Source organism: Crocuta crocuta, unplaced genomic scaffold (genome assembly GCF_008692635.1).
Source record: "Crocuta crocuta isolate KB4526 unplaced genomic scaffold, BGI_CrCroc_1.0 scaffold26, whole genome shotgun sequence".
NCBI classification, from domain to species: Eukaryota; Metazoa; Chordata; class Mammalia; order Carnivora; family Hyaenidae; genus Crocuta; species Crocuta crocuta.
This window is the reverse complement of record NW_027532249.1, coordinates 7417957-7441578: the sequence shown is the minus strand read 5'-3', so window position 1 is coordinate 7441578 and position 23622 is coordinate 7417957. Positions and strand designations below refer to the sequence as shown.

At 40.7% G+C, this 23622-nt stretch overlaps 1 protein-coding gene across 9 annotated transcripts in view; it reads right to left on the bottom strand.

Moving 5' to 3' along the window:
- The window catches only part of EPB41L3 (erythrocyte membrane protein band 4.1 like 3), a 144127-nt gene that overhangs the window by 30208 nt on the left and 90297 nt on the right, over nt 1–23622 (bottom strand). For all 9 annotated transcript variants that reach the window (XM_077778245.1, XM_077778246.1, XM_077778250.1 and 6 more), the window contains 8 exons: nt 22764–22868; nt 21544–21586; nt 13647–13722; nt 11139–11357; nt 10719–10806; nt 5272–5424; nt 1267–1364; nt 164–339 (listed from right to left, as the gene is read on the bottom strand). In XM_077778245.1, the coding sequence (XP_077634371.1) occupies nt 164–339; nt 1267–1364; nt 5272–5424; nt 10719–10806; nt 11139–11357; nt 13647–13722; nt 21544–21586; nt 22764–22868 (958 nt within the window). The remainder of the gene's footprint in view (nt 1–163; nt 340–1266; nt 1365–5271; nt 5425–10718; nt 10807–11138; nt 11358–13646; nt 13723–21543; nt 21587–22763; nt 22869–23622) is intronic.

Sequence of the window (23622 nt, the reverse complement as noted above, 5' to 3'; positions counted from 1 at the left end):
GGAGGGTTTGGGTTACAACTTGCCACTCGGTCACAGACCAAGGAGTGCTTTTGATTTCACTGTGGGGATCTATGGTTATTGAAAGCTTGTGATGGTTTCACACTATTTCTGGGTAGCCACTCATAATTATTATTATTAGTAAGGATTAGGAAGTGATGCCTACCTCCATCCAAGCTGCGAGACATGGTATAGCGTTTGCTAGATGAGCGTTCAAAGTAAGGAGCAGGACGATCTATCAATGCACTGGCTCTTCTTGTTTGGGCTTGTGTTCTGCCACTGTAACGGAACTTGGAGCCCAAGGTAAGGAATTTCTTTGGAGGTGCTTCTGGTAACAACAGTCTAAAGATATTAAAGAAAAAATACCAGAGAGACTATTGAGTCAAATATTAAGAATGCCATCTTAACTTTTTCAGTCAAAGGTAAAGTGTTTTGTATGGTTAACATATAAGATGTTAAATGAATGTTGTTTAAAAAAATTTTTTAATGTTTATTTTGGAGAGAGAGAGAGAGAGAGAGAGAGAGAGAGAGAGAGAGAAACAAAGCATAAGTGGGAGAGGGGCAGAGAGAGGAGACAGAATCTAAAGCAGGCTCCAGGCTCTGAGCTGTCAGCACAGAACCTGACTCAGGGCTCGAACCTGTGAGCCGTGAGATCATAACCTGAGCCGAAGTTGGATGCTTAACTGAGTCACCCACGTACCCCAAATGAATGTGATTTTATAGGGAAAAAAATCAATTCTCACAGGTACATGTCAAGCAGGGAACTGTAGAGAGGCTATAAATACAATGGGGGCCAGCTTGGACTCCATGAACTTTAACGTCCCATGCGACTGAAGAGTTTATGGTTCTCTAAACCCAAAGAGCAATTAAATAGGTGATCTTAGTGAAGAAGAAAGGTGATAAAATTGTTATTTTGTAGAAACAAATCTGATAGTCTGAGTACTGTATGTAAACAAAGGAGCCCAGCGTATTAAGAAATGATTGAAATGGTAAGGAATGGAGTGAATCCTCGACGTGGACATCTTATAAAAATAATGAAAGGGCGCTAAAGGTAAAAAGAAAGGGGGGTAGATGCATAAGACAAATTAAGGAAAATCCTTCACTCAGAAGTTCTTTTAGGATTTCTTGTCAAGAAACCTGGTGACAGTGAACTTGAAGGAACAGAAAGGACATACTTCCACATTCTTCTCCCCAACCAACTTTTTCAGTAGAAGTGATTCCAATCAGTCTAAGTCTTCCTGAGGAAGAAACAAAATCATCCTTACCTACCTGAAAAATGTGTGATGCTCAACACATACTTTCCATAAACGCTTGGCAGCCCGATGGTTTGGTAGCTTAAACCCGATTGTGCTTTCAAATTGTTCAAACTAAATGAAGAAAAAAAAACACACACACAAACCACATGTTGAGGAGTAAAGGCAAGAGTGCAATTATAAATAACATAAAAGAAAATAATTTACAAAATCATGCCCCCTCTCACAAGTGTTTTCCTTTACTCACAAAATCAAGTGCTCTCTGCAGAATTCACGCTATACACATTGACTCGTTAAAAGACAATCTTGCATTTATTCTCCTTAACATGCTGCAGACATAGATAACCACATTATGTGTGTAAATGTTTTATGTACGAGTAGGGATGTTATGGAAACTGAATGCAAAAAGGACAGTATCTGGATTTCTTCCGGAGGCCAATTTGTCCTGATCTCGTTTTTAAGTCTCATTTTCATGGTGTCTCTCGGACACCATGACCAGAATGTACAGGAATATACCAAATGTTTAGAGTCGGCAGCATTTTCAGGATGACATTTTCTCCCTGGATGCGGTCAGAAAACGTGCGTATCTCCTAGGTAGCTGATGACCTGGTATCGGATTTGCTGATTGTTTACGCATTCTAGTATGCATTATTTGCTATCATATATAGATCACAGGTTGGGAGAACACAATTTCATTTCTTGCAGCATGTATAGCTCAGATGAAAGGAATCTTTCTTAGACTCAAAGGAATCTATCAGCTATTTGATTTCTCAAGGCGAAATATCTGACTTCCTGAGGAATGTATTTTATTATTATTGCAAATGTTCAATATTTTTGAATTTTCTGATGACGGTATGCATCAGGCCACCAGAGGGCAATCATTTTAAACAGTAAAAGCTTTCCCAAAGAGCACAAAACAACCAGACTGTTGATGCAGTCAACAGAAAAAAAGTAATTTATGTACCAAAGAACCAAGAAGAGGGGCCTTGAGCGTGGCCTAGGAGATATAACTGTGCTTGGCTTTTTTTTTCTTTTTAAAATTTGGTTAATATTTATTTATTCTTGAGAGGGAGGGAGGGAGGGAGGGAAAGAGAGAGAATGAGCAGGGGAGGGACAGAGAGGGAGAGAGACAGAGAATCAGAAGCAGGCTCCAGGCTCCAAGCCATCAGCACTGAGCCTGACACAGGGCTTGAACTCACAAACCATGAGATCATGGCCTGAGCTGAAGTTAGACACTTAACCCACCGAGCCACCCAGGTGCCCAACTATGCTTGACTTGTTTCTTAGTTGAGCAGGACTAGGTGGTGTTGGGGGCAGGGAGACTGGGAAATACATCACAAGCTGTTCCAATCACAATTGCCCCTCCCAATTTTTTACTCACTTGGGACATTCACGTGTAGGAGCAGTTGTAAAAGTCGCTATTGGCCAAGAGCCCCAGTCAGTCAGCACACTAGAGTATTCTGGATCGTGACTAAATCATCAGTTTATTCATCCTGCATCTAATGTGTACCATACGCTTGCTTGCTGCTACAAGAAGCCAGGACGATTTTCTTACTGCTGTCTTCCTTAGACCAGAGATGACCCTGCGCTTTTTGAATGCTTCTCTCTCTCTCTGTGCTTTGTACCAATTTCTCAACCTCTTCAGAGCCTTTGTGCCACCACTCACTTTTTCTTTCTTCTCAGCCTATTTACGATTGTGAGAAAAAAAAAGGTGGGAGTGGGGGACAACTTTCGTGGAGCCTGCCTTATGCCTGAACCCCATCTCACTCCTTGACGAAGGTCAGGAAGGAGAAGCCTTGGCTACTCCACCCCTTACTTCACTGCAGCCTGGAAGGTGCTCCCACCACTTTCTCGAACTCTTCAGTGGAACAATGGGCTCTGTCAAGTCAATGCACTTTTCTTAATTCTTAGCCCACAGGTCTTCTCAGTAACATTTGGCCCAGCTGGTTAAGCACGTGCCCAGCATCTAGTCTAGTCTCCTTGTCACTTGTGACTTTTTGCCCCTTTTCCCACTCTGGCTGCTTTTCTTCATCTCCCTATGTTCCTCTTCTGCCTACTCCTCTCTCTCAAAAAAAGTGATGTCACCCAGGGTTTCTGCTTGAGGGTCTCTTCTTCTATAACTTCCCTTGTTCTATGGGTACCTTATTTCCTGCCTGAGGCCTTGAATAGAACAGATGCAATTGATGACTCCTTCAAACTTGTATTTCTTACTATGCAAGAATCACCCCCTGAAAATGTCTCCAAGGAATTTAACCATTTTTTCCCCCTGAAATTCTCCCTGTTTTCTCCTCTCATCAATAAATATCACGTCCGTCAACTTCACACATGCCACGTGCAGGCCTCCGAGGATCACGGACTCCTCCTCAGCACCTTCCTCCACCCGGTGTCCAAGCCCTACTGGTTGTTTCTGAAACCTCTCACAGTTGCGCCTTCCATTCTATTCCCACAGCCTCTGCCCTAGTTTAGGTCTTACCACATCACTGCTAAGCTGCTGAGTCTCATTCCAAATTATTCGTCTAGTCTATCACGTCCTCTTTAAAACCCTCCATGGCTCACTACTGTCTCCTGACGCATTTCTCCAATGTTCCCATCCGGGCGCTCACCACGGCATGTTTATTCCATGTACGCAGAATTTTATCATATGTGCAATATGTATCACGATGACAGAATTCTTAGTATGCAAGACTGTTTCTTTGCTAAACAGAAAGTCCCTTAAGGATAGGGACCAACATGGTGCCCGGCAATAAACAGGTGCTCACTTAGTAAAGGTTGATGAACCAAATCTATATTGGTTATAAGTTTACTATGCAATTTTGGGGAATTATAAAAAATGAATTTCAGGTATTTATGTGAAAAGCTTACAGATTATTTCAGTCTTCACAGACAAATTTGACTTTATATTTACATTAAACAGGATTCCTTGCTGTATAGTCTGATTTTAAAGTGAGGTACAGCTGACATATAACATTATATTAGTTTCGGGCATATCACATGATGATTCAACTGTGAGATGATCACAGTCAGTTTAATTAACATTCATCACCCCATGTAGTTACATTACAGGTCTTTTTTGTTGTGATGAGAACTTTTAAGATCTACTTTCTTAGCAACTTTCAAATATACTACACAGTATTATAACTATAGTCACCATGCATCACATTACATCACATGTCACTTGAGTTTTAAATTACATTTTCCACCAATGGAGAGGCTGACTTTGAAGACAATAATTCTGTATTGTACCAGAAAAAGTTCAGAGACACAGATGAGCTGCAATCTTAGCGCTCTGCCTGCCTCCATTAGATTATGCATGACCATTAGAAACTGGATATATTTATTCATCATCTATTAAACAGATAATAGGAACTATTTACCACCTATTATGTGTAAACCACTTTGGAGGATATAAGCAGTTCAGGATGGTTGTGCCCAAGGAGCAACGATTAGTTAACAATTTTGATTTTCTCATCAGTCTATCCGATTGAAAGAAAAACGCAGAAATGTACTAGGCTATGAGACACTTACGTAATTTACCTTTGGTGTCTCTGGCTGTAATCTTTCTTGTGCTTTGATCACATTATCGCTAAGCTATTCATGTTAGGGTGCCAACAGATTTGGAGTACAAAGACAGGGCGTGGACACATAAAACAGGAAGAGACAGACAGGAAGAAATCTATTTTTTATTCACAAAAGGTTTAGCACCTAAGAGTTTCTTTTATACCGCAGTTGGAAATATACAAAACATTATTCACAAATCCTGATTTTACACGAAAGTCTTCAAAAATAAAAACTTTTCAAACTTTTCAATCTATGCAGTGGGACGACATTAGAATCAAACCATTAAAAAGAAGAGAATATTTACTGCTGCTTATTGGAAAAGCCTACAATAAATTCTCTTAGGCACGGAGACATAACTCACCATGTCCTGTGATGTTTGGAACTTGGCTGCAGGCAATTTAAATTTCTGTATGCTATCAGGTACCCTTCTTCTCAACGTACATGCAGATTCAGGGGTACTTACCTCTCCCGGCCGGATCTTAATGTAAAAGTTGTTCCGTTTGTATGAAATTTTTAGAACCTTAGGCCAAGCAAATCTGTTTATTCTCAGTCGGTCACGATATATCAACAGACCACTTGCACAAACTCCTAGCATAATTTCTACTCCTTCAGAATCCTGGAAGAGAGCACCAAGAAACAACGGATCAGTATTTCACTTACTTCCACGGACAGCTGAGTAGGGGATTTAAGCTTCCGTGAAGGAACCTGTATTTGACTACCTATAGCTCTAATTTAAATATGAAGAATACAGTGGCTGTTTTTTTTTTTTTTTTTTTTAAAAATAGCCACTAAATAGTATGCTCCTGCTGAAGATACTAATCACTATGGAGCTATGTCAGAGTAAAACTGGCTCACTCAGATATCCTACAATGTAATATCACACACAGAGAAGGGCAACCAGAGGATGTGGTAATAACAGTACAAAATCATTGCTGATTCTAAATGTTTCTAAAATGGTTAGAGCCGCTGAATGTGTATTAACTCTTTTTGTTTTCACTGTGGTATTTCGTGACAGTTGCTAGGATTGTTTGTAGTTTACAGAGGAGGAAACTTTTCAGGCATGAAGAGGTTAAGTGTCCTTCCCCGGTGAATATGGGCAGCTTGGTTCCAGAGACAGAATGTTCAGCTAATACGGATACCAACAGAGAGGCCCTGTCCCTTCTGAAGAGTGTGTTGGAGTTTGTTCATTAAAAAAGAGGCTTAAAAAAATCTTTTTTATACATCATTAGTGTCAGAGGAAAATTTAAATATAAAATTATTAAAAATTTTTTTTAACAGTTGTTCATTTTTGAGAGGGAGACAGTGTGAATGTGGGAGGGGTAAACAGAGAGAAGAGAGAGAGAGAGAGAGAGATGGGGAGGAGAGAGAGAGACAGAGAGACAGAGAGAGGGAGACCCAGAATCTGAAGTGAGCCTGATGCGGGGCTTGAACTCATGGACTATGAGATCATGACCTGAGCTGACTGAGCCACCCAGGCGCCCCAATATAAAATAATTTTTTAAAGTATGAGCCTACTTCCCCAAAGTGCCTGGAACACACACACTGCCCAAGTCACAGTCACATTTGAAAACCAGTTCACATACACGAATATCAGTGCATTTTCTGTATGTATATAGTTTTCTTTATGCTATATTTGTAACTTGCTTGTTCTGCTACTTGCACATTTATATCTCCTTTAGGTCACTTCCTAGGGATGTGGGATGAGAAGTTGAGGTGAGAGGTCATCAGAGAGGTCACATAAAGCTCAGGAGATGTATCGTGTACAGCCTATGCCCCCTACATGTTGTATTTGGGCAAAACGGGGTAAAATGAACACACATGATGGCTCCGAGTAGGGGAAAAACAAAGGACAGAGGCAGGACTGTGTGTGAGGCTCAGCCTCCACCTCCTTGTCTCACTGGATGCTGGAAGCAGGGGGCGCGTAGGAAGTGAAGCTGAGGTCTCCTGTCACATATTAATCAGCAGGACTGGCCCTGGAGCTGAGTGACTCTGCAGCGGTGAAGAGGGGAGGGGACATGGAAGAATCCAAACAGGAGACTCTGACTCATCTGCACTGTGGGAATTGCCTTCCTCCATCTTGCCAGTGCAAGACATAAAATGAATATTTCCAGAATCAAAAATAAATATTTTGGTCCATCTCTAGGAAATGTTAAGTCTACAAATACCATCTAACCAGATTAAAATGAAATATTTTACCTTGGAAACGGATCGCTCCATTAAGAGATGAAATCGCTCTATAGAAATGGAAATACTTGATGGCAGGATATTACAACATAATTAAATCCTGAGGAGAACTCAAAGGCCACAAACTGCCCACCATCTATCAGGGGCTTTAATCTGAAAGAGCAATTTGAAGAGCGATAGCCTGATCCTGACAAATCGCTGGCACTATTGATCCTTCAGAACTAGCCTCTCTGCTCACAGGGCCGCTCAGAGGTGGCCCCTCGCACCAGGAGCAGAACTGCAGGCGTGAGGGGGCGCTGTCTGATTAAAGCTCCTTGATTCGCTGTGTGATAAATACAGACCTTAGTTTGGGAAATGGGCCTCTGACCTACAGACGAAAGGACATTTAAATTTTTTAAAATGTTTGTTTGTTTTTGAGAGAGAGAACGCACGCGAACAGGGGAGGGTCAGAGAGAGAGGGAGTCACAGAATCCAAAGCAGGCTCCAGGCTCTGAGCTGTCAGCAGAGAGCCCGATGCGGGGCTCGAACCTACAAACTGTGAGATCATGACCTGAGCCGAAGTCGGAAGCTTAACTGACTGGGCCACCCAGGTGTCCCAAAAAAGGACATTTAAAACCTCCTTTGTTGTTATTTGTTTTAAAATCATCCATTACTGTCTTTGAATAAATGAGAAGACAGAATCCTTCACGGGGAAGATCAGGAAGCCTCCTCTGACCCCTCCTCTTCTCCTGCTCGCCTCCACCCATGCTACTCTGTGTCCCCGTATCACTCTGCTGTCACCAGCAGACCCAAGCAGGTGGCGCTCCAGTGCGTTTCCTCCCACACCTCCTTCTCCTCAAGACTGGAAGCTGCTTGAGGGCAGGTGCTCCGGTTTACCCTGTACAATCAGTGGTCATACAGCGCCCCCTAGCATGCATTAGGCCATTACAGGTTTGTTAAAAGAGAGGGCAAGTTAAGAAAGAAAATGTCAGGAATAAGTGGGGTTTTAAATTGAGTGAGCGTTTCCATTTCCTTACTCCAAAGTAACAACAAAATAACACTCTTGATTATCAACTGTTCTGCCACAGCCTGTAGTCTTGACATCAGCTTGGTGTTTTTTTTTGTACTGAAAGCTGTCACAGCGGTCTTTATTGGGGACGTGGGTGTCTGCCTACCAGTAAACACATTTAATGCTCCCTTTAGCAGGGAACACTGAAGGGAGATCTGGATAGTCTCAGTCTATCATAATTAAAGTAAATGAGTGCACTATTCCCTTAATTTAAAATCATTGCTCAAACTCTGCATCCTTCATTTTTCACTCGGTCCCTGGGACAGCCGATAGGGATTTTTATCTGTATTTCAGAATCTTATATGAAATGAATGACTCCGACAGCACCTAACTCAGACTGACATTAAATGACAAACAAGCAGAGTCTTCCTAAGAAAAAAATACAAAGCATTTAGAAGAGGTTTTGCAAAACAAAGGACCTTCATCTAATACTATGTTATGTATTCTTTATCCAGAGGCATGGAGTCCAAGATCACAATTCGGAATTTCTAAACAGGCCCTAAAGCCCCAGGGCCTTTCAGACCATCCACAGAAGAGAAGCATCTCACTTATAACCAGAAATCAGTTCTAATTTAATTCAGTAAATTTCCTTCTTGAAATGTGGCTGCACCAAAAAATGGGAGTCCACACAGAACATTCGTTATACTTAATATTCAGATGAAATTCTATAATAGGCCGCATTTGTGCTTCCTTAACTCTTTCGTTTTAATTGGCTGGATTTCAAATCATATTAGTGAATGAAAAAGCAGTGATCTATTTTAATTTAGTAGCTATAGCAATGTTAAGTGATTTTTATTTGTACTGATAGGAACACTGATCAATCCGGAGCTGCACGGCCCCAGATGCATCCCCTAATCTTTTATTTATTTATTTTTCCTGGGCAGTAAGTGAATCATCATGAGTAATGTAACTCAAAAACAGCTTTCAATTCGCTCGAATTTGCAGGCTACCTTCATTTCCTTCTCGTTTCCTTATCTGTTAGCCACCTGGGGAAACGCTTGAAGAGAAAAACAATCTTAGTGTACTGTCCTTATTTTCTTTTTAAAAATCTTCATCCTACCGTATACAGCATAAAATACACAACACTTCCTTATCTGAGTGAAAAAGAGGCGAAAAAACATAATAACTGGCAAGTCAATAGAGCTACACCTGCTGTTGTAATTACACACCAGCGTCAAGGAGCTTGGCATCCCATGTACCGGCGCATCCCTCAGATAGGTATGCCCCAGCCAAGTCTACGAGATTTTGCTAGTGTTCAGGCCCTCAAGCCTTGGAAGTGTCCTGTGTGATATACAGAACGGTCCACAGACATAAGCAATCAAACCTGTGTTTGTTGGGTGGCCGCCATTTCGTTGTCCAAACTCAGCGGGGACCAGTCTGCCGACCGAGAGCCCAACAGGGAGGGGCCCCGCTTGCAGCATCAACAGAGCCTGCAGATCATAGATTTCCCTCCCACGGGTCCTCAGGGTTGTCGCAGTCCAGCTGGTACCTCTCTTCATTTGTTGGCCCCAACCCTGACGCTGTAAGATACTTGGATGCCTAGAAGCCTGTTAACTGCGTGTTCCTTGGGTTCCAAATCATGAAACTGATGACTCTGCAGTCTGTTAGTACCAAAGGCACGTTCCTATTCAGGAGTGATAGTCTCTTGACAGCCCAAGTCAGAAGGAACTGCCCCTGAACTTCAAACACCGATCTTCTCAACGCTACTCAGAGTACCACAATCCATCCCAAGATCCTAACAAATTTTGTGTTTTGGATGAAAGTCTTCACAAAGCCTGCCTGTGCCTGCACAGTACTTTTATTCATAGCTGCTCATATAATAGACTAATAGTCCATACGGTCATTCTCTCACTGCTGAAAAGTACAGATATTCTGGGAAAAGCGTGACCTGAAGTAAACAGCTTTATGCACCTTCACCACCTCAACCGGCCTACAGCCCAATGCCAACTTCTTCAAAAGACTCCGTACCCAAGATATAATTTTAACATTTCGCCAATCACCAATCAACTAGGCAAGCCTTTGCTTGGGGGGTTAATTTTGGTTGAACTTCAGAATTACAACCTTATCTCAAAGCACTGATTATTTGTCAGAGAACCTAAGTTCTAGAGAGTTATTTCAATTTAACAGGAATTTGCTAAGTGCCTGGTGATCATCCAGGCCAGAGGCATAAACGGCGCTTGGCACGTAAAAGAGGTGACACTTGGGTCCTGACAGTTGGCCAAGTCTGGACAGGTAAGACAGGAAGGAGGACAGCCCAGCTGAAGACAGGCACATTCAGGGAGAAGGCGGAGACCTATCTGGCAGAAGCGAAGGGCACGTGCTGGCACAAGGTGGGAGATGAAACTGCGACAGGGAAGGGGGCTGAGTCAGGAGCTTGTTACATGAAGATACATTTATAAGTGAACAGATAGGCAACCGTAGGCTTTGCCTCCTGTGGGGCTTTCAGGAGCCAAGGCCAGGAGAAACGGGAGTTTGAGCCATGCGGAGCAAACCCTTCAGTCAAAACCCCGGAGAGCTGAATTTGCTTGATCACAGAGTAGGCCTGAAAAGCATGCACAGAGCTGAATCCCCCAAGCTTTTATTTCTAATGCCTGGAGTAAAAATCACCAGCTTATATTAATGATAATCTTGAATGTAATAAAACTGAACAGGAAGTTTGGGGTTTAAAAAATGCATACCTTGGCATGATGTAAATCAACCCCATACATGGACAGTTTTTTGGCATTTTCCAAGAAATGCATCTCTGCTTCTGCTGGCGTCATTCCTCTGATAAGAAAAAAAAGTGTTACAATGCTGCTTTACTTTTACCTGGAGGGGCTGCAATCGTTCCCACTTCGCCCCTGGTTCTCTACTAAGCAAGTCCCCGAAGAGGCACCAGCAGATCCGTGCTCTGCAGGGGGAGGGGGAGAATAACCGGACAAATGGCTCTGAAAGACCATTGGAGCGAGAACGTAAGTACCCAGAACCGTACCAGGTTCTGGACCTCACTCTGCTACAGTCCCAGCCTCCGTGGTGCTGAAATCCGTCCTGGGAAAAGCAGGACGCTCACCCATCGGGGCGCACGCAATACGGAATGTTTTCAGGGTTCCCGCACTGACCTGTGGCTCTTGTGCAGCTCGATCACCTTATCTTCCAGTTCTTTCGTGTGGTTTGGTGCGAAGCGGAACTCGCTGATGTAATCATTCCCGCACTCATCCGGGTCATAGTCTCCAAGCTCTGACTGGACAGTGTAGGAGCCCAACAGGGCCAGAGTGACAAAGGAGCAGGGCAGCCTTCCAGACACGATGTCATCTCGCAATTGTAGGCAGAGGTAGTACCTTCCAGGAGCCAAAGGAAAGGCAAAAAGCCAGTGTTAGGACATGTGAAAAGCACTGTCCCGTAAGCAATTTCTTCCTGTGGAAAAATCTCACTGGAACAAATGTTCCAGAGTCTGTATTTTGATTTAGATGTACGGGGAAAATGCTGGCTACAAAGCCCAGTACTTAAGGGCATCTAGAGGCAGGTCAATGCTCAGAATAAATCAAGCTTTTATTACTAAAGCACAGAGTAAAAGAAACCTCAAGACTATTTCTTTAACATCTTTTATAATAACTAACGTTTAAAGTCAAATGATTGATCCCCCAACAAAGTACTCCCTGAAATCTCTGGTTGGGGGAATTATCATATAAAAATGGTGCTGTTAAACGCCAATTATTAGGTCTCTACTAGCCTTAAGGAAGGGCCATTTTATTTTATTTTTTAATATTTTTATTTATTTCTAGGAGAGAGAGAGAGACAGCGTGAGCAAGGGAGGGTCAGAGAGAGACACAGACTCTGAAATAGGCTCCAGGCTCTGAGCTGGCAGTCAGCGCAGAGCCCGACGCGGGGCTCGAACCCACGAACCGCGAGATCACGACCTAAGCGAAAGTCGGATGCTTAACCGACTACGCCACCCAGGTGCCCCAGGAAGGGTCATTTTAATGTCTCTGTTAAAGGTCCTGCCATACAACCAAGACAGATTTCAGGTGACTCAACAGCTAAATTGTCATAAACTCTGCTCTCAACCTCCTGCATTCCTCATGCAATGGTCTCTTTATGAGAGCAATTTCTCCTGTTTTCATGTTCTCATTTTTCTCATTGTTTTTTAATTTAGAGGACTTTCTAGAATCCAGTTGATAGGAAGATTAACTCTGAAGAATTACTACCTGAAAATCTGAGAACCTCCTCATTAAAAGTAAACAGCTTTATATTCAAGGAATAGAAAACATTTTCTATAGAATTTGGCCAAGATGTCATACGAGTATCTCCATTAAAGCAGACTTCTCTGTTATTCTGCTTTTCAAGATCTATAGATATAATTCTAGCTGCAGGAGACCTCAAGGTAAGTGCTAACATTGATGACATTTTATAGTACTCTTCAAGGCCCAGTATATAGGTATAATAATAAAATATACATACACCTTTCATATAAGAAATAAACTGTAAATCTGCTGAAGCTTAAGACTGTGATTAAAGTCTCAAGGTCCCTTCTAAATGTGATTTTAAGCTGATGATACAAGGAAACTCCATGTAATACAGACCCACAGGCTCTATAAACGTTGCACAAATAGGCAGGAACCATACACTGCATTTCAAATCCAGGTATATTTGGCTCTATAACCAATCAATTAGCCACAATTAAGTGGTCCTTCATTATTATTAAAAAGTTATCTTTAAGTAAGAAATCCTACATTTTCTTTGATTTAATGCAAATGTAAAAGAAATCCTCCATAACTATTTTTACACTTCTCCTAACAAGCCTGGTGAAATTATTTTTACTCCTAGCAAGGCACCGGAGCTTTTTTGGATAGTTTCCCTTTTCTGAAAAGCCCTCCAAGGAAGGCGTGAGGCTTACACAGAAAATCCAGCACCTGCGGCACAACGTCACCCTGACTGGCTGTAAACTGGCTGTCAAACAGGGCGAGAGAGTCACGTGTTCCAAGGCAGGATGCGGAAAAGCCCAGAACACATAACAAACCCAGGCCTGCCTCATAAAGGAATCTCCTCGCACACCCAGAGCTCACTCATTGCACTAGAATAGTTTTACATACGATTCCTTTCTTCATGTCTTCTTTCCCTAAAATGAATTAATCATTTTCTTTGTCTAGACAAGTCACAGAAAGTAAACTCTTAAATGTACACAGGTTTACGTGTATCTGTATGCGTGCATGTGTGTATCATTTCTTAAATAGCTGCCGTGTATCAGATTGATTATTTAAAAGGCATAAGCATCTAAAGACACACTTTGGCTCGGAGTCTGAGAGCAGGGCTGCTAGGAATTGCTAGCAGCAATTGGATGCCATCCAATGTGACCGTGGCCAGTGGATGACAGTATCTCAATGTGGCGGGCTTTCCCGCCACGGTCAGGAACAGGGAACTATCAGATTAGCACCAAAGATTCAACTGTGAACAGACAGGATTTGGCAAATTTTCTCATCAGATATTTGTTCTCCCTCTGCTGCCTTTGGTTTGCCATTTCTGCGGGATGACTCTGAGGTGAGCACATGCACGCAGGCTTTTCTCTGGAGGATAAAGAGAAGCAGCTTTCCTGACAGGCCTGCCTTTTTTCAGAGCCAACTTTCAAATACCTGGTGATGTCTTCAGATAGCTGGGCGGGGTCTGGAGGGTAAAATTTCACATTAAATGAAAAGTGCCAAGCACCACCTGCGGAGAGGAGAGAAAAATTAGAATCGAACCAAGGAAAACCCTTTGTATTTCTTACGCTGATGGTTAGAACTGCCTCAACTCCAACCCAGGCAACATCTGCTCCCCAGCGGAAAACAGAAGGTCTCCGTCAAATGAAGTCCAGATAGGTGTGAAACTTCATCTAGGTTTTAAATCTTTTGCCCAAATCCTTTTTGGTGCTTCTAACTAGCTTGGAAACGGACTAGACTTCCTCCCTTTCTCAGGGACACAGGTGAGCCTTTGGAAGAGGACAAAACAGGAATGATGTGGATAATCCTCAATCAGAAAAGTCTGGAATTGGTTCCGAGTTCCATTGCTAGGACATTCTGGACAGCTCACATACCAACAGTGCGGACATAATCCCATTTCCTTTGTCCTTCCTGCTCAGTCACTGCAGGTCAAATCCCATTACAATACATGTCAAGGAACCATTCACAATATTTTTATTTTCATGGAAGGTTTATTGTAGTAAATATTTAAGGGAGCTGCTCTCTAGGCTGCTGAAAATTCTCTTCGCAGTTGGGGAAACATTTGGTTCAAGAGAGGCCTGAATGTATTAACTGTACTTTACGAAGTTGCACACCTCCTATTAGCCCATGACTTGGGCTGATGCTCTTCACACCTTGCCTTTCATTATCCTAGGGCATTGACCTCTGGCCTCTCCAGTGAGGAAAAGAATCAACCAGGTGTCAGCTTACAGACACTTACTCTCTGTGCTGTCCACACTTCTGCTTGAAACATTAAGCGTTACTCAAGTCTCCATTTCATTGATACTGTCTCTAATTCTGTGTGGCTTATTATAAACAAGGAAAAACAGCCTTTTCTTTTTACATGTAATCTATCTGATCACTCCTTTAGCTCATATTCACTTCATTTTTCTCTTCTGGCCTTTTAAAGCAGGAACTTGTTAAAGTGTGGGTGTTCCCTCATCGACATTTATTTGTTCCCTCCGTGTAGTAACCACGAAAGTGCCGCAGTGCAGACCTTGCCTGTGCTCTGAAAAATGCTACTGAAAAATCCCTCCCAGTCTCCCTGGCTTCTATGCTGGAAGTCTTTCCTCTACACCGCAAGCTGTAGCCACTTCCTTTTCACTGATTCTGTGATCTCAGAGTCCAGCCCTTATGTTTCAGATATTCCCTTAAGACGCCCAGACACCCCCTTCTCCCCATTAATTGACTTCCGGAAACTCCATTTTCTCCATGAGTCCTTTGCAAACATTCAGAAGAGGGAATATTTTAAGTACTAGCTGCTTTCCTTGGGCCACTCTCCTGCATAGGAGGCAAACACTTGGCTGCAGAGGATACCTATATTTCTATTATTAATGGCACAGGTACATTTACTCATTCTAGCAAATTCTTGAGACTACCATTCATATTCCACTTAAAATTCTACATGGCAGGATCACTACCTGAGTTGTCTTATAGAAAGGTGGCATAAGGCCAGGTATCACTGGCTGCTTAATATCATTTTTAAATCGCTCAGAAAATACTACTGAAACAGGACTATAAGAATTATAAGCTGTCTGTCAATCCAATATATTTCTAGTGATTATTTTTCCAAGTCCTTTTGTTACTTGAAAAATGGTCTGATCTGGTTTTACTTTCCTATTGATTCCTATTCATTTTCTGCTAAAATGGATCCCCTCACTGCTTGCCAATGGTGAGGTTCATAAACGAGAGCTGGCTTTCCCCCAAGCAAATGGAATGAAAACTAAAGGATTAAGTTATGAGAAATGGATTTATTGCTTTTTTATAATTTTTATCCATTTCAAAGTATGCCTTGAATGCAATGAATAGTTTAGCAATGTAATTAAACAATCTCCTAATAAATTCAAGATAAACATTCTAGGCTGGAAACTAAGACATAATAAAGGTATAAGAAAGATATTTCAATGCAAAAAACCTCACAGCAAGAAAATAAATTTCAAACTATAGTTGGGCCTGTGGTACTTGCTAAAAATGCCAATTCCTAGGCTCCACCCAGAGATTTTTAGTCCAGAGATTTGGTATATGGGCCTAGAAACTTTGGGTGTGTGTGTGTGTGTGTGTGTGTGTGTGTGTGTGTGTGTGTTTTAATGTTTAGTTGAGAGACAGAGAGAGTGAGAGCATGAGCAGGGGAGGGGGGGAGAGAGAGAGAATCCCAAGCAGACCCCACACTGTCAGCGCAGAACCTAACACTGGGCTTAAACTCATGAAACAGTGAGATCATGACCTGAACTGAAATCAAGAGTCAGATGCTTAACCAACTGAGCCACCCAGGTATCCCAGAACTTGTGGTTTTAATAAATCTCCTTGTGGCTTCAATACAGGTGGACCATACGTTGAAGTAGGAAGTTTAAGGAAACTAGTGTATACCCTAATCAAGGAAAAAAATCTAGTTAAATGAGGCATAAGTTTGAAATTAACAAGAGAGACAGATTACAGCTCCATATATATTCCCATAAAAAAATCTTATAGAAACCAATCAACGGGGGAGCTATGATTATGTAATGAATGCGCTCACAAGCCTGAATCTGCTCAGATGACAGCCCTGGTTAGAAACACGAAACCACGTGAATGTGTTAAAACGATATTCCTAAAATGTTGATGCAGAATTTCAAATCACAAATTTATGATAGAAAACTATGAAACTGAAGAGAGTTCATTCTTCTAGAAAATTCTAAGTTAGTATTGTATGGCTGCCTAATCTTAAAATTTTTAAGGATGCTGCATTCATAGCATAAAATTACTATAAATTACTACATACAGTATATAGATCATATACTGTATATCATGAAATGATTAGGTCATAAATATATTTACATCACAAAATACAGTATATTTAGAAATGTAAACATCTGGTCTGCATAAAAATGACTAGAATTACATTTTTTCATAAGAACAAACTTCAGTTTCAGAATTTTCTATTTCTCATCAATTTGTAACTTAAAATCTTAAGTAGCTTAAAATATCAGGTTGATTGCCATTCTCTGGAAGACCTAATTTTACAAATATACTGTGGGTCTACAGCATAAAAAGAATGGAAACATCCTTCAATCATTTATAACATATATAAATGTATATGTATTATAAAATACATATGTGTATGTATTTTAACTGAAGTACAGTTGACACTCAATGTTACATTCGTTTCAGATATACTACATGGTGCTTGGACAACACAACTCTAGACACTCTGCTGTGCTGTGCTCACAAATGCAGCTACCACCTGTTATCACACATCATTATTAAAACCCATTGACTATATTCCTTACATGGTGTCTTTCAACCTTGTGACTTAATCATTCCATACTTGGAAGCCTGTATCTCCCACTCCCCTTCACCCATTTTCACTCATGACCCACCCACCCTTCTCTCCTTTGGCCACCATCAGTTCTCTGTATTTGTAGATCTGTTTCTGCTTTGTTTGTTTATTTTTCAGATTACACACAGAAGTGAAACCTTGTGATATTTATCTTTCTCTGTCTGACTTATTTCACTTAGCATAATGTACTCTAGGTCCATCCATGCTATTGCAAATGGCAAGATCTCATTCTTTTTTATGGCTGAGTAATATTTTATTATATATATACCACCTCTTCTTTATTCATTCATTAGTCCATGGACACTTGGGCTGCTTCCATACCTTGGCTATTATGAATAATTCTGCAATAAACATAGGGGTGCATATATCTTTTTAAATTAGTGTTTTGGTTTTCTTTGGCTATATGCCCTGAAGTAGAATTGCTGCATTATATGTTGGTTCTATTTTTAATTTTTTGAGGAACCTCCATATGGTTTTCCATGGCTGCACTGCTTTACATTCCCATCAACAGTGCACAAGGGTTCCTTTTCTCCAAATGGTGGCCAACAATTGTTGTTTCTTGTCTTTCTGATTATCCTTTCCTTAGTATAATTTTTTATTTTTGAGAGAGAGAGAGAGAGACACAGCACATACATATAAGCAGGGGAAAGGGGCAGAGAGAGAGAATCCTAAGCAGGCTCCATGCTCAGCACAGAGCCTGACATCGCACTCGATCTCACAACCATAATATCATGAACAGAGCCCAAATCAGGAGTCAGATGCTCAACCAAATGAGCCACCCAGGCGCCACAGTAGTAGCCTTTCTGACAGGGATAAGGGGATATTGCCTTGTGGTTTAAAAAAATTTTTTTTAAATATTTATTTTGGGAGAGAGTGAGAGACAGAGCATGAGCAGGGGAGTGGCAGAGAAAGAGGGGGACACAGAACACGAAGCAGGCTCCAAGCTCTGAGCTGTCAGCACAGAGGAGCCTGACACAGGGTTCAAACTTACAAACCGTGAGATCATGACCTGAGCTGAAGTCAGTCGCGCAACCGACTGAGGCACCCAGGCGCCCTTCTCCTTGTGGTTTTGATCAATCTGCATTTCCCAGTTATTTATATTTTGGAAAATGAGATGATGGTATAATAATTCCATTAGATATGATAATAGTTCTTTGTGTTGACAGAATGTAAATGTTGTGGAAAGAGGGCATGTTGGTGCATGGGAAATAAGGATACAGAGAAATATACCAAATTCAATTTTTAAAAATTCCAATTTTCTTTGTTTCCTCCTTTATCTGCAGGATTATCACTTAGTTTTATGTTGCAGTCACAAGTATCACCTGAGCTGCATGATGAAAATCTTTAAATCTCGGTCCTCTTTTTTCTCTCAGAAAGAAAGGTACGAGACAGGATACATGGGAAGTTAAGGAAAAAGAAAAGAATTCCATTAGCAATAGATAAGAAAAATTGATGTTTATTCAGCTTTTCTTCTACCAGTATTGTGACTTATCCCTGAATATGTAATATATTTTCAAAGGGCTTTGAGATTATAAATTACCCAAGAAAGAACAGCATTTCATTAATTAGATGAAGAGAGAAGACTTTATGCACAACATGTTAGGATATATGTTCAACACATCTGCTTTTAGTAACTCCTTGAAAGAATTCCTGGGACATATTCATCATCTTACATTGTTTATTAGGGCTCAGAACGAAAAGACGGAGTGTTTTCACAACTGGAGCTGTCCCTGGTTTCAATCCTCGTTTCTTTTGCTTTTTTAAATTTAAGTTTATTTATTTATTTTGAGAAAGAGAGAGTGGGAGAGAGCAAGCAGTGAAGGGGCTTAGAGAGGGAGAGACAGAATCTGTGCTTTCAGTGCAGAGCCTAACGTGGGGCTCTAACTCACAAACTGTGAGATCATGACCTGAGTCAAGATCAAGAGTGGGACACTTAACTGAGCCACCCAGGAGCTCCAATCCAAATTTATTTGTACCAAACTTGATTGTCAAATTTCTTATTACTAAATATATCAAATTTCTCCTAAAACTATGAGAAATGTGCTTTAGTTATTATACATAAGCATTAGTCTAATATCTAGAAGTATAGTGACTTTTTTTGAGGTATCTACTATTAAACCACTTCTATCTGTTCACTACTCATTACTTTTTATTAGAACCTGGTGTGTTCTGGGGCGCCTGGGTGGCTCAGTCAGTTGAGTGGCCGACTTTAGCTCAGGCCATGATCTCAGGGTTTGTGAGTTCAAGCCCCGTGTTGGGCTCTGTGCTGACAGCTCAAAGCCTGGAGCCTATTTCAGATTCTGTGTCTCCCTCTCTCTCTCTGCCCCTCCCTGCTCATGTTCTGTCTGTCTGTCTCTCTCTCTGAAAAATAAACAAACATTAAAAAAATAATAAATTGAAAAAAAGAACTTGGGGTGTTCTGATAGCTCAGCATATTCAAAGGCAATGGAAATACTTGCTCTCTTTTAATAGGAAATTGTTGAAAACTCCATGGCCATGATGTTCTTATTAACGAGCTGTCCTTAGATTTATTCTTCAACTAGAATTAGTTTGAAATAAATCTAAATTTTATTGACAAAAAATAAATTGCTTCAAAAAAGTATCTAGTTATTTACAATTATAAAGATCACCAATATCTATGGTAAAAGCATGAGCTACAGAAGGAGGTTAAAAATTAAAAAAATTAAAAAAAAATTCAGGGCGCCTGGGTGGCTCAGTTGGTTGAGTGTCCAACTTCAGCTCAGGTCATGATCTCACAGTGCGTGAGTTTTGAGTCCCGTGTTGGACTCTGTGCTGACAGCTCAGATCCTGGAGCCTGCTTTGGATTCTGTGTCTCCCCCTCTCTCTCTCTCGGCCTCTCCAGTTCTTGCACTCTTTTTCTCTGTCTCAAAAATAAACAAACATTAAAAAAACATTTAAAAAATGTTTTAAAAAATCTTCTTTCTCAACCCCTTATATTGAGGACTTCTGGAGGTATTTTCTATTTTTTTAAGTTTATTTATTTTGAGAGAGAGAGAGAGCACAGGCACGTGCACATGCGAGTGGTGGGGGGCAGAGAGAAAGGGAGAATCTCAAGCAGGCTCTGCGCCATCAGCTCAGAGTCCGAAGCACGGGTTGAACTTGTGAGATAATGACCTAAGCCAAAAATCAAGAGTCAGTTGCTCAAGCAACTGAGCCCCCCAGGCCTACCCGGAGGTACTTACTATTGACAGCTTTCGTGCTTTTCCAAATTTTATTCCATATATAAATTCTGGAAGAGCACAAAAGCTGCCAATATATAGGGAATCAATATATATTTCTCCATCTCTCTCTCTATATGCATATTTTTTACACGAATATGACTTGTCTCACTAATTAGACCTAAGACATGTTCTACCTCATTCTATTTAATAGTTGCCTACTACTGCAAGGTATGGTTATTCCGTGATTGATTTAATGCGTTCTTTATAAATGGATAATTCCATGACTTTTAGTTTTTGGTTATTGCAAATAACATAATAAACCTTCATATATGTAACACACACACATTTCTCTCTCTCATATGTAACCTGGGCAAATTTTTACAAGTAAAATTAGGGGTCAAAGAATAAGCACATTTTAAATTTTAATAAACACTGGCAGAGTACCCTCTTAAAGGGCTGTACCAGTTCACACTCTAACAGTTGTGCATACAGTTGCCAGGCAATGCATTGGTAAACTTGGAAAACCTTGGTTAACCTGGAGAAGTGAAAAATGAGGTCTTGTTTTAATTTGCATTTAACTGCTAGTGAGATTTAGCAACTTGTCTCCTACTTACTAGCTACCTGTATTTCAGTTTTGTGGGTTGCTCGTGCAATTGTTGCGACTTTTAGGAAATACGCATTTCTTAACTTGCCTTTGGGGACCAAGAACAGAGGCTGCTGGGGTGCCTGGGTGGCTCAGTCGGTTAAACATCTGACTTCGGCTCAGGTCATGACCTCGGTCTGTGGGTCTGAGCTCGGAGCCTGTTTCCGATTCTGTGCCTCCCTCTCTCTCTCTCTCTGCCCTCCCTGACTCACACTCTGTCTCTGTCTCTCTCAAAAATAAACAAACATAAAAAGAACAGAGGTTGTTACCAGATAGTAAACTTCAGTCTGACTTGGGACTCTCTTCCTCAGATAGTCAATAACTATTACCTTTAGCTTGACTTTTATACTTTTGTGGCCGTTAGGCTTAAGTTAACAATAATTAAGTTTGGAACTTTTAAATGGTTAATTGCCAACTGCAGCATCACCTGATTAAATATTTCACACTCTGTGCGCAAGCAGGGAAATAGGTCAAGTGTCATAGTCATTTTATTCTGGAGCTGTGATGATTAAAAATGGGTATTTAAGCCAGACCAACCTGTCAAAGAGAAAACTTGAGATCTTAATCTGTCTTTTTAAAAATCCGTATTCACACTAGCTATGTGGGTATGAGCCAGTGCTCACTGACAATCTCATTTCACATTCCCATGTAAAATAATCCAAAAGAACTTACTTCGAATCTGTTTTTTTATTTCCTTAGCAGGGTCCAGCCAATTCTGAAAAGGAAATGACAATTCAAATTTGAACCAGAGAATAAAAATAACTTTACGATGCTCAGGTAGAGACAAGCACTAAGCACATCTAAAAGGGAACGGTTGCCAGCGGGCCCTCGGAGCTGCACCCTTCCCCCACATCTGGGGCCCCTTCCCCAGGCCCTGGGAGGGCCCAGGCACTAGTCAGAGGGGACAATGGGTGTGTGTATGCACAATTCATGCATGAAATCATTTTCTTTTACAACACTACCTTCAAAGATTCGAGCCAGTGCAGAAACAGAGCAGAAATATACTAGTGGATTCTACATTCAGAGAAGCTACTAGAATAAATTAGACACATGGAGGTTGACCTACTGATGCCTTCGCCATTCAGTCCCAGAGTGACTTCTGTGGTTGCAGATTCTTAGGCACTTTTCTAACAAATGAACACGTGCTTGAGATTTCTTATTTTCCTCATCAGAAAACTCAGATGTTGAATAACGAAGTTAGACATTGTTCAGTGACTTGGGTAGGTATTAAGTATGATTCAATGCACAACATCAAAACAAAGTAACCTCTATGAGCAAAATTTCTGTGACTCTGTTTCAAGCACAAATACAATGGAAACAATTTCTTCTTCTTTATTTTTCAAGTAGTTGTGGGAATCAGTGAGGCAAAGACCTGAATAGACTTTATTACTCAGGTGTAAGAGTCTATAGGAGTATTATGTTAAATACCTGCTGAATACATTAGACAAGGGTCTGGCCAGCAAACAACCCGTGTCACAGTCTGATTTTGTAAGACTATGAAAGCATACAGACAGGAGTTAAATACAGGACAGCAGTGAGGGAATATGTTTCCTATGTTAGTATCAATATATTTGATTTTCATGGGCTCGAATCCACTGACAAACATCATCCAAGAAAAGAACCACATAAAATGCTTTCCTGGAACCATAAATAACTCACGTATGAAATACTGACTTTCTGTTCCCAGAATACTCAAGATTAAAGGAAGTTATCAATAATATCTTTCATAAAGAAATACAGTGATTAACAGCATTTTGGGACTCAAAGGCATAAAATGTGGGAGCATGAGGAAGATGGAGAAAATGATCTACCAATTCAATTTTGGTAGACCTTTCAGTCTTAAAGGCAGCAATACACAAGACATACGTTTTGTATTGCTTTTAATTACTCACCTTCTGGTTTTCAGCATCTCGATATGTAAGCCCAAAATAGTCCTTTTCTAGCAAGTTCAGATGTTCACACACTTTATCAAACAGCACTTGGCCTCTGGAGCGTTTCTATGGAAAACAAAATAAAAACAAATCAATAATACTAAGTTCTCTCAATTGCCATGGATAAGAATTGATAAAATTTGAAATATCGCTTGCCCTAACTGTTCAGTATGGGACACTGAAGTGTGACCACTCCACCATCTCTTCTTTAACTAGTGAAAAGGTTCAATAAACCAGGTCCACTCCTACAAAAATCGGCCCTACAACCAACAAATAAAACCAAAACTCACTGGTACCACTGAGTAAGTTCAGGCAACCTGCTGAGGATTTCTAAACAGAAGTAGCTGGGGAAATGATGTGGGGCTTAGATGCCTCAAATATCTTGTGAAACAGAAAAATCTTGTGAAAAGGTACAAAGGACCAAGAAAAGCCATGTTTCAGAATGCCCTAAAATCAGTCCCCACATGACCACATTCGGAGCCTGGGAAGAATTGAGCCCACTCCTTATCTTAGGCAGGTATACCCTAAAGACTTCCTATTCCAACTCTTACTTAGAAGTTCTAGCTACTGATTGCTTTCTAAAGCCCATTAACTTCATTAGTTTATTTATATTGTGGTTATTTTTTTCTTTTCGGTCACAAATTTCAGTTTCATATTACAGTGTTCAATTTTCTCTTAATTTCTTTTTGAGAAATCCTTCCTATTTAACATAAAATGTTCATGAAGTTTAAAATTTTAGTTATCATTTATACATATAAAGGTGTGTGTGTATATATATATATACACATATATATGTATATATTTTTTTCTTTTTTTTTTT